This window comes from Erpetoichthys calabaricus, chromosome 9, assembly GCF_900747795.2.
Source record: "Erpetoichthys calabaricus chromosome 9, fErpCal1.3, whole genome shotgun sequence".
Lineage (NCBI taxonomy): Eukaryota > Metazoa > Chordata > Cladistia > Polypteriformes > Polypteridae > Erpetoichthys > Erpetoichthys calabaricus.
The window spans coordinates 104,207,772-104,225,323 of NC_041402.2; the positions used below are offsets into that span (position 1 = coordinate 104,207,772).

General features: G+C 37.3%; 1 gene segment (V, D, J or C); it reads right to left on the reverse strand.

The window, feature by feature from the left end:
* Positions 1–651: 651 nt before the first annotated feature.
* LOC127529089 (T cell receptor beta variable 2-like) lies at positions 652–1,251 on the reverse strand. The segment is given in 2 exon segments: positions 652–1,035; positions 1,130–1,251. Coding segments are annotated over 2 exon segments (399 nt in total).
* Positions 1,252–17,552: the final 16,301 nt, after the last annotated feature.

The following is a 17,552-nucleotide window of genomic DNA, read 5'->3' on the forward strand; positions in this document are numbered from 1 at the left end:
GCACACAATATACATATATGTTCCATTGTTTTGGTTGGTATTGTAAACAATATTTTACTGGCAGCAATGTCTCTTAACTCCAGAGATCTGGAATTACAATCCAGTCAAAATAAAGTGTGTTTGGTCTTTAAATATTACCAACTTGTCTGAATTAATTTCCTCTGTGTAGTCCTATTTCCAATCACAAAATAAAGACATTAATATTAAAGAGATTTGGTCACTGTACTTTGGCCTGGCATTAGAAATAATGGGCGCATGAGTGGTTATACTCTACAGTGGTTCTTGGTTGGTTCTTGTCAGGTGACTCTTGTTTCCAGAACAGTGTACATTAAATGTAAATGTGCAAATTAAATAATGTAAAGTTTTTTGGAAAAAGGATGAGTGGATGAATCCTTTCAGTGTTAAATACTTGTTTATGACTGATGGTGAAAAGCTAGTTTGGAAAACAGATAAATGGATGGCGCAGGATTTTAGGACTTATTTTCTATTATATGGTCTTTTTAATTGATTTGTTTCTGTCTACTATTTTTAATATTTATCACATGCTGCAGCTTTCTCAACAAAGTTTTACATCTGTGTTTATAAAACTATTTTTATTGTTTCTTTTCATCATTCTAAGGTAAATACTGATTCTGTAAAGTTTGCATTAGATTCCGCCAATTTGATTCTAAACAAAGTTTTTGCACTAGCACATCTCTACATTGTTAACTGTGGTACTCAAAGCACAAAAGTAGGTTGCAGAGTCATGCAAGTCAACGTCATTTATTGAAAGGTAAGCCGTAGAATTTTCTGGGTTCATAATGGCAACAATTCTATTATCTACTAAATGCTTGCTTTGTTTGATGTTCTTCTCACCAGGATTTTGATTAGTCTGAAGTAAGTATTCTATTCTTTGGTCTCCTTTCTGTATGTACCATTGCAGATAAATAGCATAGCTCTTGTCAGCAATGTACTTGCATGTAATTTGTGCTTTTCCCCCAGTTTTTGCATTTTGTGAAGGATATAAGGATGTCACTGAGTCTTCTTCAAAAGTGTCTGCAAATGAAAACGTTTTTAAAAATTATTTTAAAAAAATAACTAAAATGACTAAATGAATAATTAACTGAAATTATTACTAAAAAATACATACATGAAATTAGATTCACCAGCAGAATAATCACAATGAAAGTCAATCCCATCCTATTTGTAAGTATTTTAACTAATCTGATTGCACTGATCCTTTGTTCAGCCTTTATAAGTCACTGACAACAGTCATTGTGGTTAGGGGAGTGCTTTTCCCTAGTGGTAATTTACATTTCTTACTTGCTTACATTAGTTTCTTTGGTTGATGTTTAATATGACATCATGTGAAGTTTATATTTACGTGCACCCTGTGAAATGCAGTTTTCTTATGCACATTACAAACCTCTGACTTGGATAAATTGATTAGCAAAAAATTGGAAGGATAAACATATAAAAAAACACATACATATAAACTTTAAATTTATATATTCAGAAATTCAATATATATATATTGGCCAGTTTGGCTCCCCATTTTATATGTACACTACATATTTTATGAAAGCTTCTATACAGTTCCTTTAAAAATTATTCAAAGACTATTTACAAATTTATTATTATACAACATTGAATCAAAATGAATTTAATTTTGTTTTTTTGACCTTCATCAACAGGAAAATACTCTTTAATATCATACTAGAAACAGATCTCTGCAAAGATCTGATATGGATTAATTACAAAAAAAAATATCACATAAGTATTCAATCCCTTCAAGTCAATCATTTAGCAAATACACCTTTGGCAACAATTACAGTCTTGAGTTTGAGTGAAAAGGTATCTATTAGCTTTGTACATCTGAACATTGCAGTTTTTTTTCTACTCTTCTTGCAAAAGTGCTCTAGTTCTGTCAGATTGCATAATAATCATGAGTGAACAGCCACTCTGAACTCAGAGTCATCCATTAACATTAACATTGTTATTTGCCTTTATCTTTGATTTCATTGTCTTGTTAGAAAATATTTTCCCTAGGCGTAAATTTCTTGCAGACTGCATAAAGTTTTCCTCTAGGATTCCCCAGTGTTTTCCTGAATTCATTTTCACCTCTATCCTCACAAGCCTTCCAGGGCCTGCTGCAGAGACACATGTCCAAAAAATGATACTGCCACTACCATGCCTTGCAGTGGGTATGGTGTGTTTTTAGTAATGTGTAGTGTTTGACTGCCAAAAATGGCATTAACTGTCATGGCCAATAAGCTCAGTTTTGTTTTAATCGAGCCAAGGAACCTTCTTCCATTTGACTTCAGTGCCTTGCACATGCCTTCTGGTAAACTCTGTTATATTTTTAATCATATATTTCTCTTTGCCACTCTCCAATACAGTTGTAACTGGTGAAGCACCTGTGCAACAGTTCTATTCATTGTCTCTCCAATCTCAGTCACTGTAGCTTCTGACTCCTTAAGAATTATCATAGGTTTCTTGGTGGCCCCCCTCACTAGTCTTCTTCTTGCATAATCCTCATTTTTTGTAGATAATCTGCTGCAATCAGATTTACAGCTGTACCATACTCTTCCCATTTCTTATTGATTGATTTAACTGTACTCCAAGGGATACACAGTGACTTGGATGTTTTCTAGTATCCAGCCCTGATATGTGCTTTTTATCACCTTTTCACGGAGTTGTTTTTAGTGTTCTTTTGTGTAGGTTAGGCTATGATACTGACTCACCACAAGATGGACATTCCAGTTAAAGGTGCATTTATTAAACCACAATTAATTGAAACCCTTTGACTACAGACAGTTGATCGCCATGTAATTAGGTGATTTCTGAAACCAACTGGCTTCACTGGTCATTATTTATGTGTGTCATATTAAAGTGCATAAATACTTATGTGATCAATTATTTTGTGTTTTACATTTAAATTAATTCACTTTGCAGAGTTATGCTTTCATTTTGACATTAAAGAGTCATTTTCTGTTGATCATTGTCAAAGAAAGTGTGAAGACTTCTATTGGGATGAACACTTTTTACAGGTACAGTTTTTATTATTACTGCAAAACTGACAATGTCTTTATGCTGAAGTAAAATGAGAGTGAAGTAATTTATATAGAATTATATCTCATATTTAGTTAGTTTTAATGTGCTAAATATTACAAATTAAATTGTTCATTATTTTCATCACTGGAAATGGAAATAAGCTGGTATTGGTATGAAGCAATAAAAACAGATTAGACTATGTACAAATTGTAAGAATGATGATGACGATGATGATGAATGGCTCCCTCTTTGAAATATACTGATTCAAAATTGGATTTCCTTACAATGTTTTCCCCATATTAAAATTTGTACCCTAATTCTTTTTGTCATTACTCAGAGCATGTGACCATTAGTCAATATAGCAGCATAGATTTTCTTTAAAAAAAAAAAACTTAATCGAAAAACTTAGCTCCAGCTTCAAAATGACCGTCTAGTAGAATGTTGTAAAATCACCTCACACTAAATCAATCTTTGGCCAATCTTAATTTTTCACTTTTGGCAGCTGGTTTCCCTTATAAGTTATGTTCCAATTTTCATCCCAACCACATCACATTCTGCTTCCATCCAATCCAGTACAGGCTGGAGATCACAGGTAATCATTTCATCCCATTTCATGAATACAAGTGCCATTTAGTCAGAACTGGCAATTTTCCCCTTCTGATATTTAAACTCAAATTAACAATTTGTCCATTGTTTAAAGCCTCTGCAGAATCTGCATTGTTCCACCTGAATAAGACGTTAATAATAAAACAATCACAGGAATCTTATTCTGGAGGCTAGACTGGGTAACCATTTTTTATTAAATGGAATTAAGACCTAATTTCCAAGCAGCAGTGATAAAATGTCTTAAACAAGGCCATCCCTTAATATTCTTAGCTGTCAGAATTAGTGACTGGATTTTACAAAACCCCGAAATCTTGTTACAATACAGTTTTTTAATCAATATGCTGAACTCAGCATGGTAAATTTAATCATCAATGCCTTTGTCATACCTCCCCAGTTTTTTTCAATTCCTCAGAGTTCTAATTTCCTGGAGAATATCAGTGCATCCCTACTTTTACTGAGAGAACCCTTTCTTACCTTTCCCTGGGTCATCCAAATATTTACCAAGGTCTTTTTGAGTTATCTCAACAGTAATACTCTATCATCTTGCCAACTTTCTCCAAAATAAGATCATTTTCTGTTTCCACTTTTGCAACTAGTGCTTTGAGACAAATCTGAACAATTTACTCCTTTAATTGTATACAAAGGATGATTTATTCTATTTGGACTCATGTTTCTAGTCTGAAAAACTGTAAGTAGAAATGTTACAATAACAGGCATTATTACAATTAACTGTCATTATGTCACAAACTTTTGCAGCTGCCTCCACTAATCAGATCTTGAACAGAGTGTATTCACACTCCATGCTCTTAATATTTCAAATCCCATCATCCTAACTGAACTTCCTAAACACAGATATCTGCTCATAATTCCCAGTACAACAAAGGGTGTTACATTTCTATCCAGACAACACTCTCTTTGAGCAAGGTTGCCACCAAGTGGTAATATATTAATAGCTCAACATTTTGCTTCATTTGAATGGCCAAAGATACAATATAAAATTATATGACTTCACTGCAAATTAGATCAATGGCATTTGACCCAATTTACCCTGAGATAAGGTATTTTTATGTAACCTTTTGGTTGAACACACTTTATTTTATGGATAATCCACAACTAATGTACAATTTACAATAAGGTATGTAAAGCAAAATAAATTAACAAATGAATCAATAAACAAATAAAATGTATGTCACCAAAGTTTAGCAGAGATTATTTTCCCTCTTTAGGTAACCTCAATGATATAACATAATTCAGAAGAAAGAAAAACAATAAATTCCCTCCAGTTATCTTTGTCGCTATGTATCTTCTGTTATGCTGTTTATGATAGTGAACTATGTTATATGGGATGGAGGATAGAGCTTATATTAAATTTCTTCAGTTGGTGGCAAAAAGGAGCAGTTTAAATCTGTTATTAAACTAAATAAATTTAAAAAATTAAATATTTTGTAAGTTATTATTATTATTGTTGTTTTAGAAAAACAGTGTTGACTATCCATTAGCTAATTTATTCACATATATTTATAACTAAATTGCCCACTTTTGTTTAGTAAATGATTCACTTTTTGTCCTTCCAGTATTGCATTATAATAGTACATATTTTGTTTTCAATGTTTAAGTCACGATTTATGGACCCCATTAGTCCATTGCCAAGTACAGTCATCAACCTTAAAGGTAATTCTGCACTGACACAAGCAAGTACCAATGGATATTATGACACTTTCATTTGCTATGACAAAATATTTGACTGGTAGTGCATAGGCAGAAAAAAGATTGGTTTGTAAATATATAAATTGGCTTATATATATATACGAGATAAGACTTTCTGTCAAGAGATTTAACCACGCCCGGGGCCAGAAATAAAAGATAAAGAGTAGATGCCAAAGTAGAACATCGTAAACAGGTTCCAAAACATTGGTGTGATAAACATGCAGAGCAGGTTAGAGATAATGAATGTGCTAAAATTCAAAAGTCTCAAAAAAATTATAGTAAAGATCACATTAGCGCAAACAAACTAAAATTATTACTCGGTGAAATAATGGAACAGCGAAAAGAGATTGAAAATATTGTTCAGATTTAAAGTTTATGTCGGAGACTTGTAGATCATCTAATTTGTAATATTTTTTATTTTATTAATTTTCATTGTAATCATTCCATACAAACAGATCAATTTATAACCCAACAAATTTGAAGACAAATCAAACCCCACCCCTGAGAAGGAGAGCTTAGCTAAAGGAAAATTGCTTTAAGCTTTTTAATAAGGCAACATTAGACAAAAGAAGGGGAGAAGTAAATATCTATATTAAAATAATATTGATTAAATCCTGCCAAGTTTTGAAAAAATTTTGTACAGATCCTCTAACTGAAAATTTGATTTTTTCCAATTTCAAATAATATAAAACATCAGTTTCCCACTGACTTATAAGAGGAGAATTAGGATTCTTCCAATTTAACAAAATAAGTCTGCGTGCCAAGAGTGTAGTGAATGCAATCACCATTTGTTTGTCCTTCTCCAATTCAAGTCCATCTGGAAGGACACCAAACACAGCTGTTAGTGGGTTAGGAGGGATTGTGATACTAAGGCTGTCTGAGAGGCACTTAAAAATTTTTGTCCAAAATGATGTTAGTTTGGTGCAGGCCCAGAACATGTGACCCAGTGAGGCAGGAGCTTGGTTGCAGCGCTCGCAGGTTGGATCCTGGCCTGGAAACATTTTGGACAGTTTAAAGCGAGACAGATGAGCTCGATATATAATTTTTAGTTGAATAATTCTATGCTTTGCGCATATAGAACTCGAGTGAATTCTCTGCTTTGCTACCTTCCACTCCTTTTCTGATATATTGATTAAGAGATCTTCTTCCCAATGTCCTCTTGGATCTTTGAAAGGTAGGGACTCTAATAAGATTTTATATATTGCGGAAATAGTGTTTGTTTCCTCTGAATTGAGCAGTATTTTTTCCAGCATTGTGGAGGGTGCAAGGTGGGGGAAATCGGGCAATTTCTGTTTAACAAAATTTCTAATTTGAAGATAGTAAAAGAAATGTGTAGCTGGGAGGTTAAATTTTGAACGTAATTGTTCAAAAGATGTAAATATGTTGTCTATATAAAGATCTCTGAGCATTTTAATCCCAAAACTTTTCCAGGTATTAAAAACTGGATATACTTGCGAAGGTTGAAAGAGGTGGTTCCCTTGCAGAGGTGCCACTGATAAAAGATTTTCCATCTTAAAATGCTTCCTAATTTGGTTCCATATTCTGAGTGAGTAAAGCACGATTGGGTTATTAGTATATTTGCGATAACTTTCATTTATTGGAGAGCAGAGCAGGGAATATAAAGAAGTACTACAGGATTTTACTTCTATTGCAGACCAAGCCTGTGTATGTGCATTTATTTGTGTCCAGGTTTTTATGGCTTGTATGTTTGCTGCCCAGTAATAAAACTGAAAATTAGGTAAAGCCATGCCACCTTCTGCCTGAGGTCTTTGTAGGGTCGCTCTTCGGATACGTGGGTGTCTTGAGTTCCAAATGAATGAGGTTATTATTGAATCTAACTGTTTAAAAAACGATTTATTGATATATATTGAAATGTTTTGAAATAAAAAGAGAAGTTTAGGAAGGATATTCATCTTAACGATGTTAATTCTTCCGGCTAGAGTGAGATGAAGGGTTGACCATCTATGCAAGTCTTGCTTAATTTTTTCCATACAGACGCCAAAATTTTGTTGGTAAAGAGCTTTATGTTTACTTGTGATATTTACCCCTAGGTATTTAAACTGATCTGCTATGGTAAAAGGTAGGGTGTCTAATTTATTATTATATGCTTGTGAGTTCACTGGAAAGAGTATACTTTTATTCAGATTAATTCTAAGACCAGATATCTTTTGAAATTCTGTTAGTGCTGTTAAAACAGCAGGGACAGTGTTTTCTGGGTCCGATATATATAAGACCATATCATCTGCATATAAAGAAATTTTCTGTTCCAGTCCTTCTCTGACAATCCCCTTTATCTGATGAGAATTTCGGCAGTGAACCGCCAGTGGTTCAATAGCGATTGCAAACAACAGTGGCGACAAGGGACATCCTTGTCTGGTACCACGTTCTAGTTTAAAGTAGTCTGAGCAAATTTTATTAATACAAACTGAAGCTTCTGGACTGGTATACAGTAGTTTAATCCAAGCACAAATATTCGGGCCAAACCCAAATTTCTCCAATGCAGTGAAAAGGTAATTCCATTCGATCAAGTCAAATGCCTTTTCTGCGTCTAATGATAGTAATATCTCTGGGGTGTTTGATTTTGCTGGTGAATATATAACATTAAACAAGCGTCGGAGATTTGAAGATAGATGTCGGCCTTTAATAAATCCAGTTTGATCTTGTGATATTACCGAGGGCAGCACTTTCTCCATCCTTCTAGCTAGGATTTTTGAGAGTATCTTAACATCATTATTCAGGAGTGAAATTGGTCTATATGATGCACATTGTAACAAGTCCTTATTTTGTTTAGGAAAGACGGTGATTAATGCTTGTCGAAATGTTTGAGGTAGTATTTGGTGGTCTTTAGCTTCTGTAAATGTTACCAATAAGAGTGGAGCTAGCTGAGTGGAGAATTTCTTATAAAACTCTACGGGGTAACCATCAGGGCCTGATGATTTCCCGCTTTGTAGTGACTTTATAGCGTCTAGTAATTCTGTTAGCGTTAGAGGTTTATCTAGTTCCTCAGCACTTAAAGCATCTATTTGTGGTATTTGTGAATTATCCAGAAATGCATTAGATTGCGTGTTGTCTTCTTTGGGCTCAGTGGAATATAAAGACTTATAGTAATCTCTAAATGTGTGCATTATTTTATTATGGTCGATGATTTCTTCTCCATTCTTGTTGGTGATTACTGGTATTGCATTGTGAACTTCTTGTTTATGAATTTGTTGAGCTAAAAGCTTATTAGCTTTTTCTCCGTGTTCATAGTAATGCTGTCTAGACTTATAAATAAGTTGTTCAGTTTCTTTAGTTGTTAAGATGTTAAGTTCTGTATGCAGGGCCTGCCTTTTCCTGTGAAGAGCTTCACTTGGACGCCTGGCTTGTTCTTCATCTATTCTAGTAATTTCATTTCTTAGCTCTGACACTTTCTTGGTTTCTAATTTATTTCTATGGGAAAGATATGAAATAATCTGGCCTCTTAGGAAGGCCTTTAGAGTTTCCCAGAGTGTTCCTGCAGAAACTTCTGTAGACGTGTTTGTCTCTAGGAAGAAGCTGATTTGTTTGGATATAAATTCTGTGCAGTTCTCGTCTGCCAATAAAAGAGGGTTAAGACGCCATCTGCGAGGTGAGTACGAGGGGCTTATTGATTTTAGCTCCAAGACTAGAGGGGCATGGTCAGAGATAACAATTGTGTCATATTTGCATGATTTAATTGTAGGCAGGAAATTATTATCTATAAAAAAATAATCAATTCTTGAGTAGCTATAATGCACTGGTGAGTAGAACGAATATGTTCTTGAGTTTGGGTTAAGAAACCTCCAGGGGTCTGATAAGTTGTGATCATTTAAAAACTGTGTAATTATCTTTGCAGTATTAGATGTCGTCCCCCCTGTCACGGGAGTCCTATCTAAGAGTGGATTTAAAACACAATTAAAGTCCCCAGCCATTATAATTTTATGAGTGTTCACATTGGGAATGGATGCAAATAGATTTTGCATGAATTCCTTATCATCAACATTGGGTGCATAAACATTTATCAAAATCATTTTACTGTTATATAAGTTGCCCATGACCATCACATATCTCCCTTCAGGGTCCGACACTACCTCTGATGCTACAAATGGAACTGTTCTATGTATGAGAATTCCCACCCCTCTAGTTTTCTTTATAAAGCTAGAATGGAACATTTGGCCAGTCCAGTCTTTTTGTAATCTGAACTGATCCTTGGTTAGTAAGTGGGTCTCCTGTAAAAATACTATTTTAGCGTTTAAGCCTGTTAGGTGAGAGCATACTTTCTTTCTCTTTAATTCGTGATTCAGGCCTTTAACATTCCAGCTCACAAAGTTAACTGTCCCATCATGGAGACATTGATTCTGAGTTTTTAATGTCATTTTATAGTTTTAATTGGTAATATGGCAGTTTTAATCTTAGTTTCAAGATTCCCCAGGAGTTGTTGCATGTTAGCCTGTTGCTGCATTGATATTTATAATTATAAGGATTATAAGAATAGATTAAATATAACCTGCTCTCCTTCTCTCCCCCCTTTATCCCCCCACCCCCCCATTTTGCCTCCCCACATGAGGCTAGACCCCACTTCGCGATGTTCCAGTCCTCTGACATACGAAGAGACAGAGCACGTCCAAAACAAAACAAACCCCACCCTGCAGCGGCGTTACAGAATTAAAACAGAGATATCTTTTACAGTTAAATCCTTAATACTATCTGCCGAAAATGTTCTCATTAACAATATTTAAGCTTGAAATAATCTTCAGCGCTTTTAAGTTAAGATATTAAGATTAAAAAAAAAAAAAAGAAACAACCCTGGGAGTGATTTTAAAAACTAGTCTAGGTTAAACCTGGTAATTCATACTGTAATAGTATAATGGTAATTGTATAAATAGTAGAACAAGCATTAAACCAAGCGTATGAAGTTAAACAGTCTACTTTAAGGTATAGTAAAATAAAAAAAAAAATAAATAAAAAAATAAAAAAAAAAATAAAAAAGGGAATAAAAAAATAAATAAATAAAACGAATCCTACTTTAATCACTTCCACATTTTCACACTCACGTCTATAACTCTATAACTCTGATTAAAACAAACATATAACATATAAAGTCCAGCTAAAAACAAAAAAAAAAAAAAAAAAAAAAGAAAATAAGATGTATAATTATAATACCAGTCTCTTTAAACATGGATCCAGCAATCAGATCATAGGTTCTTCCCGTGCCTTGATAGAATACGGCTCTTTAATTTTAATTAACTTTCAAAAAAGTGTCGGAAACAGCTTCTTTAATTCTTTTTCAGCTTCTTCTTTGCTGAAGAAGATATAATGTCCATTTTGAACTTCCACTTTCAGTTTGGCAGGATACAAGAGGCTGTATTTGATATCGGCTTCCCGTAGCATCCTTTTAATGTCGTTGTAGGATCTGCGTTTTGCAGCTGTTGATGGTGAGAAGTCGGGAAAAATACGAATAAGATTATTTTCGAATATAATCTCTTGCTTGTGTCTGAGAAGTGCCATCACATCAAGCTTACATCTTAGTCGTTCGAAGCGGACAATAAAAGACCTAGATTTAAAGGCGCTTGGTATCTTTGTGCGATAAGCCGTGGCTATCTCATTGTCGAGTTTAAAGTCATCTCCAATTATTTTAGACAGTAATTCTACTGCAAATTTCACTGGGCTTGAGCTTTCTCGTTTCTCAGGTATACCCTCAATTCTTATATTATTTCTTCTGCACCCATCCTCCAGGGCTGCAAGTCTGTCTCCAAGTTTTTTGTATTCCGAGTTCGCAGCTGTGGCTTTTTCATCGGCGTTAGATGCCATTTGTTCCGCTGTTTCCACTCGAGCCGTGAGTCCCTGCTTAACGTCTTCCAGCTGATCTGAAACGTCATTAATATGATCATCAAGCCTTTTCAGTTTGGAGTTAGTTTCTTCAATGTGTTCCACTAATTTCTCCAACATGCCTTTAAAGTTCAAGTCGAAATGTTCAAATAGACGCGTTTCCTTATCTTTGTTATCCTTCTTCTTGAGCTCAGTGGCCACCTTCTTAAGATCATTTGTGTTATCTTTCTTAAGCTCCTTCATGGCCGTAACTATGGCAGTGGACTGTGTAGCGATCATCTCTTTCTGTGTAGCGATCATCTCTTTCAGTTCGGACAGTTCGCTTCTGCTTTCGTGCTCCGCAAGTGAAAATGCAGCTCCTGTTACAGGCTCGCGATGAGTAGATGAGAGCACGTCCTGCAGAGCCCTTTCTAGTCTCGAATGATCCTCAGAAATCGGCGATCCCTCGCGACCTGTATCACTTGCGCCTTCGCTCCCATTTTCACTCTCGACTGGAGACGATACAATGGAGCGGGGTCCCAGGAATTCTGCGCACTCTTCTGCCTGTTCTAGGTCAGTCTCCGTGATGCCATACCTTACACTTGCACTCAGGCCGGAAGTCTGTCCGGACTTCGATGCAGCTTTAAGTTTCTTTTCCGGTTCTTTCTGACTTTTCTTCTTGTTACTCATGCTTGTATATTGTAGTGGAAGTTCCTTGGTCGGGTTAAATACAGGATACCTCTAAATAATATAAAATACGTGGGAAAATAAAGCCGCTGCTAGCGGAGCTCTGCTTCAGACGTCCATCTCCTATAAACGGACGAAACCGATCATCTAATTTGTGTTGCCATCAGGGAAAAGTAGTGTTTCTTCCCAATGAAGAGGCATATCCACGTAAATTAAAAGATTTGTTGTTTGGTGAAAGTGAAATCCACATACGTGAGTGGCAGAGATGTGAAGTGGCTGGCGAGCGAAGCGAGCTGGGGGCGAAGCCCCCTAGTATATATATAAATACAGTGGTACCTCGGTATACGTCCTGTTTGAACACGAAAAATTTTGCTTGGTATACGACATTTGTTTAGCCGTTTGTATAGCCGTGTCATTCTCCGTGGGCGCGATTGCACAACCGCAGGTGAGTTAATGAGGAAGTTGGAGTGAGTCGCACCTTCACAGGTGAGCTGTGATCGGGAAGAGTGAGATTGCATTTTTAACCTCAGATTTTATCGGATTTATTTATTGTTATTTTTATCCCCAGAGAACACTTGTTTTTTATAGATATTTATTAAATAATTATTTATTGAAACCAGATGCACTGCACTATTTGTTTGGACACTGATTTTTGTTTTAAATAAAAGCACTTGGCATTCTTGCACTATCCCCTGGCTTCATTTGAGAATTGTCCTCATTCATCTCAGTGACATTACCAACGCTGTTGGGTTCAGGGCTCCCCATAAGGATGTATGGGAGCATGGAGCGGACCTGCATCGCCACACCGCGCACTACCCTACGCTGCCCATGAGCGTCAGTACGCCTGTTGCTAGCATTCAGTGAACAACACATGCTATAACTTTATGTGAATTTTCACTTGATTTGTGTTTTTTCGTGTAAATTTGAATTGATTGTTGAAAAGTATGAAGGTGGCATGCGTATCTGGGACATGGCTGCTGCATACCGTATGCCGAGAATGACGGTATCAACGATTGTGAAAAACAAAGACGTTATTAAAAAGTAAAGTGAGGTTAAATTTTCATTTATTTCATCTAATTGCTTTTGTATTTATGTATTTTAGTATTAAGCAGTGTTTAAATTATTTTATACAACCCCATCAATGTATAATATGCCAATAGCAATAGGATTTTTTTTCATGGGAATGGATTAATCATTTTCCCTTTATTTCTTATGGGAAAAATGTGTTTGGTATACGTCTTGTTTGGTATAAGTCAAAGGATCTGGAATGGATTAAGGATTTATACCGAGGTACCACTGTATATATACACGGATACATTGGTTAATGCTGTGTTCCTTCCAACTCCAACAAATAATGAAAGACACAGAGACTGACTAAACATACTTTTCTTACTCAGTTATGGAATTCCACTACTACACTACAACTACAACTATCCATCCATCTATTATCCAACCCGCTATATCCAAACTACAGGGTCACGGAGGTCTGCTGGAGACAATCCCAGCCAACACAGGGCGCAAGGCAAGAAACAAACCCCGGGCAGGGTGCCAGACCACCGCAGGGTACGTGTACTCATGCACACGCACACCCATACACCAACCACACACTAGGGACAATTTAGAATCGCCAATGCACCTAACCTGCATGTCTTTGGACTGTGGGAGGAAACCGGAGTACCCGGAGGAAACCCACACAACTACAACTATTACAATGCAAATAACATTTGTTTATGTAAATTAGGGAATTAACATTGGTACTTCACAGTGGCAAAATAACAGTTGAGATATATGTATAGATTGATTTGTAAATGGATAAATTGTTAAATATATATTGGTTCAGATACATTGGTTTGAATATACAGTATACATACATTGGTGTGTACTGTATGTACATTCGTTCATATTCAAACATATATATATATATATATAGTTTGAGACACATTGGTTTGAATATATAGGTCTGTTCAGATATAAAGATAACGGTTTGAATAAAATTGTTGGAATTTACATTCAGGCTCTGCGTGGCCCTCTAAGTTTATTGCCATGCTTTTGCTTTACCATTGTTTCAGCATTGTTGTCATTATTGTTCATATTTTATACAATAACCATATATCTGTCCGACGTATTTTATTTTGCAAGTCATGTTGATCTGGCTCTTTGAGTTCAAACCATGTTTCTTTTCTTTCATTTTCTAAAAAACACTTGCAGTGATTCCTGCCTTCTCAGCAAGCTCTGTCCCACCCCAGTTAGTCCCTCCCACCACTCTCACTTATTTTGTCTCTCCCATGATAGATTCTTCTCAAAAGCAGAGTTATCAGAAAGCATTGATTGCATCTGAAGTACTTCCCTTTTTTCACCACATGAAACATTAGTTTATCTTTGACACAGTGATTTCTGGTGCTCCTTTTGGCAGCATTTCATTGAAGGGCAATTTACGTCAGGAAGATTAAGAATTCCTTTTGTTGAAAGCGCTTTTATTCTGAATGCTGATCAGTGATCAGGAATGGTGAATGATTAATATATTCTTGCTTCACAAATAACTGATCTTTAACTCTTAAATCTTTATAGTTAAACTGACTCCAAAATGCACTTGTAGACGCACACATACACACAGGTGCGCAAACTCACATACCATCTGAAGCACATGCTACAGATTAAGCATGCAATCTCTTGTATTAGTGTCAAAAGGACTAATAAATACCCAGAGGATTTGTTGTTCTTTACTTCTAAGGCAGGAGATTATAAGAGATTCAGTCTCAGGAGAAAGTCGGATTTAGTCCGTGGTTTTCACACCCAAGAAAAGATCTTACCTTAAGCGCATACTTGATTGAAAAAATGTAAAAGGTATTACTTGTTAGAATACTGTAGCAGCTGGTTGGATGCTGAGGAGGGTAGGCAGGTCCAGGGACAAGATTGAGAGTGGTGAGACGTGCAAGCTAAGGGAACACTCTTCTTGGAATCTTCAGGAAGATAAAGGAAGGTGGGAAGAGTCAGAGTGGAGTGAAAATTAAATAGGAGCTGGCGCAAGGAAGGAGTGTGGTGCGAAGGAGGGTTAAACTTTTTGGGGCTTAGCAAGCATTTTCTGTGTTGGAATTGTTGTTTTGTTGATTGAAATAAAGTGCCTGATTTGTGTTACTTTAAGTTGTGTGTGTGTCATAACTGCCGTACCATTGGTCATTACAAGTGGTGAGTGGTGATGAAAGTGGGATGTACTATGGAAAGACCACCAGAGATAAAGAACTGGTGCAGGTGGAGGTTGAGCATACCGGTCGGTGATGGTGACCCGAATTCATCTGTTCATCTGTCGGGATTTTCAGTTTGTTGTATTCATGCTTTGGAGGAATGCCACAGTGACCTGGACACCCAGTTGTCAGGAGTCAAGGTAGACCTCACTAAAGGAAATTTATTTTGGCCACCTTGCAGCCTTTTGATAGAGCTTCATGCCAAACATACTGGAATCCCTTGCTTGGTGGGTTGCCAGCAATATGGCTGTCATACACCAATTAAGTGATGATGGGGAACCTGGCACACTACAGTGTGAGGAGAAAAGTTGAAGGTGAGTTGGTTTAAAGGTTCAAGTTCCTGGAGGGCTCATTGGAACCAGTTCCAGGTTATTGCATTGGCTAACTGGTTGGGGCCAAGAGAGCAGGTAGTGCACTTAGTAGCAGCACTGGATGGGGAGGTGCTTTTGGTGTTGGAAGACCTACCTTCCAAGGACTTAGTGGAACTGGGAGCCATGTTCACTTCCCTAGAGCACAGATTTGGATGAGTTCAATCCGGGGAAATGGTGAGACCCTAGAGAAATAAGCCACAGAGATTTAGTCACTATCAGATAGGCATATCCTCAGTTTCTACAGACAGTTCAGGTGGATTTGGCCCCATAGATGCATTTTTGAGGGGTCTTATGCCCGAATCACTATGCCAGTGTGTACATTTTATGTGCCAACCTACAATGGAGCAGGCCCTGGCAAAGGCAATAGAAAGTGAACCAGTGCTTACTTGGTTTGGCTTGCTGTTGCTAGGTCTGCAATAAGAAGCTTGGCACCACCACCAAAAGATCCCCAGTTACAACAAACCCAGGTCACAGAGGAGGGCACCTGTAACAGTGGGACGCTTTGGGCATGGAGACTATTGTTGCCCTCCACACCTTGGTTGATGGTCGTGTTGTAAAGGTTCTGATAGACACAAGGGCCATCATCACTATTGTGCAGCCCGATATAATACCATCGGGGGTGAAGCAGAACCAAAAAAAGACAACTTTACCCACCACGACTGGGGTGACTGAGGCAGTGTTAGGAAAAGCACTAGTTTCTTTGCCCATCAGGGATCAGCAATGGACACAGCAAATTTAGATTTCAGCAGTAACTTTGCTGTCTGCCCTTCGTTGCGAGCAGCTATCATGCAGGACTCCAATGGCTGTTGCCTGTCCATGAACCAGAGGGACAAGAGTCCCGCTGGATCGAGCAGGTTCAATTCTTCCAATTCTCACTGGTTGTCAATAGGGGCCACACACCTCAATGCAGACGCCCAGTCCCGGAGACCTTGTGCAGAACGTAATTGCCAGTACTGAACATGACTGGATGAGCTGGAAAAGGAGAAGGCCAAGCAATAGCAGAAGTGATCCCACTGCTGGGTTCCAGCTGTGCCTGAAAATGGAAAAGGGTGGTGTGAGTACCAGGAGATGAATCCAGAGCTGTGTAAAGAAAGAAGTTGGGTACAGACAAAAACTTGACCGACATGGGAGGAGGTGGCACCAGAGAACACTGTGGTAAAGGGGCTCTGGTCCCAGTGGGACAGTCAGACCATCCAGGAGGGTGTTTTGAAACAGAAATGGCAGGAGCTGGTAACTGGTAAAGGGAAATGTTAGATTTCTAGTGCTCAAGGTACTGCAGGGAGATGTTCTGCAACACATAACCGGAGCCTCAAATAAAGACAAAAACTTTAAGACAGTTCCTTTAGCACTTTTACTAAGTATGCTGTCACAGAGACATAGAGGATTTCTGTTGCATGTGTGACCCGTACACAGCCAAGAAGGCTACCCAGGACAATCAATAGCACTGTTGCAACAATATTGGTTGGAGGAGCCCGTGGAAAGAATAAGGATAGATGTATAGGGTCCTTTCCTGAAACCTAATCAAGGAAACTGTTTTGTGCTTGTGGCCACAGACTTTTTCACTTAGTGCCCTGAGGCATATGCTTTTCTGAATCAAGAGGCAAATACCTTGTCAGAGGTATTAATTGAAGGCATCATTAGTCATTTTAGGAGTTCACTCAGATCAGGAGTGGAATTTTGAAAGCAAAGTGTTTCAGACTATGTATGCTCAGATACTTAAATTAAGAAAACCCACACCACACCCCTGCATCCACAAAGCGATGGGCTGGCAGAGTGATTTATTAACACCCTTACAAAGCAGCTGGCTCTTATCATTGGTAAAGATCAACATTTACCTTTGATCTTAATGGCTTGTCGTTTTGCTATGCAGGATTCCACAGGTTGTACACAAACATTGCTAATGCTGGGTTTGAATTAAGGATGTCTATTGCAATGGTGCTGGGCATTAACCTAACAATATTATCAAGACCCTCCGGCCTCAAGTATGCCAGACAACTGTAGGACAGGTTGGAAGTTGCACACAGTTTTGCTTATGGGCATCTGTAAGCAGCTGGGCGGACACTTAATAAACATTATACAATACAATACAATATAATTTATT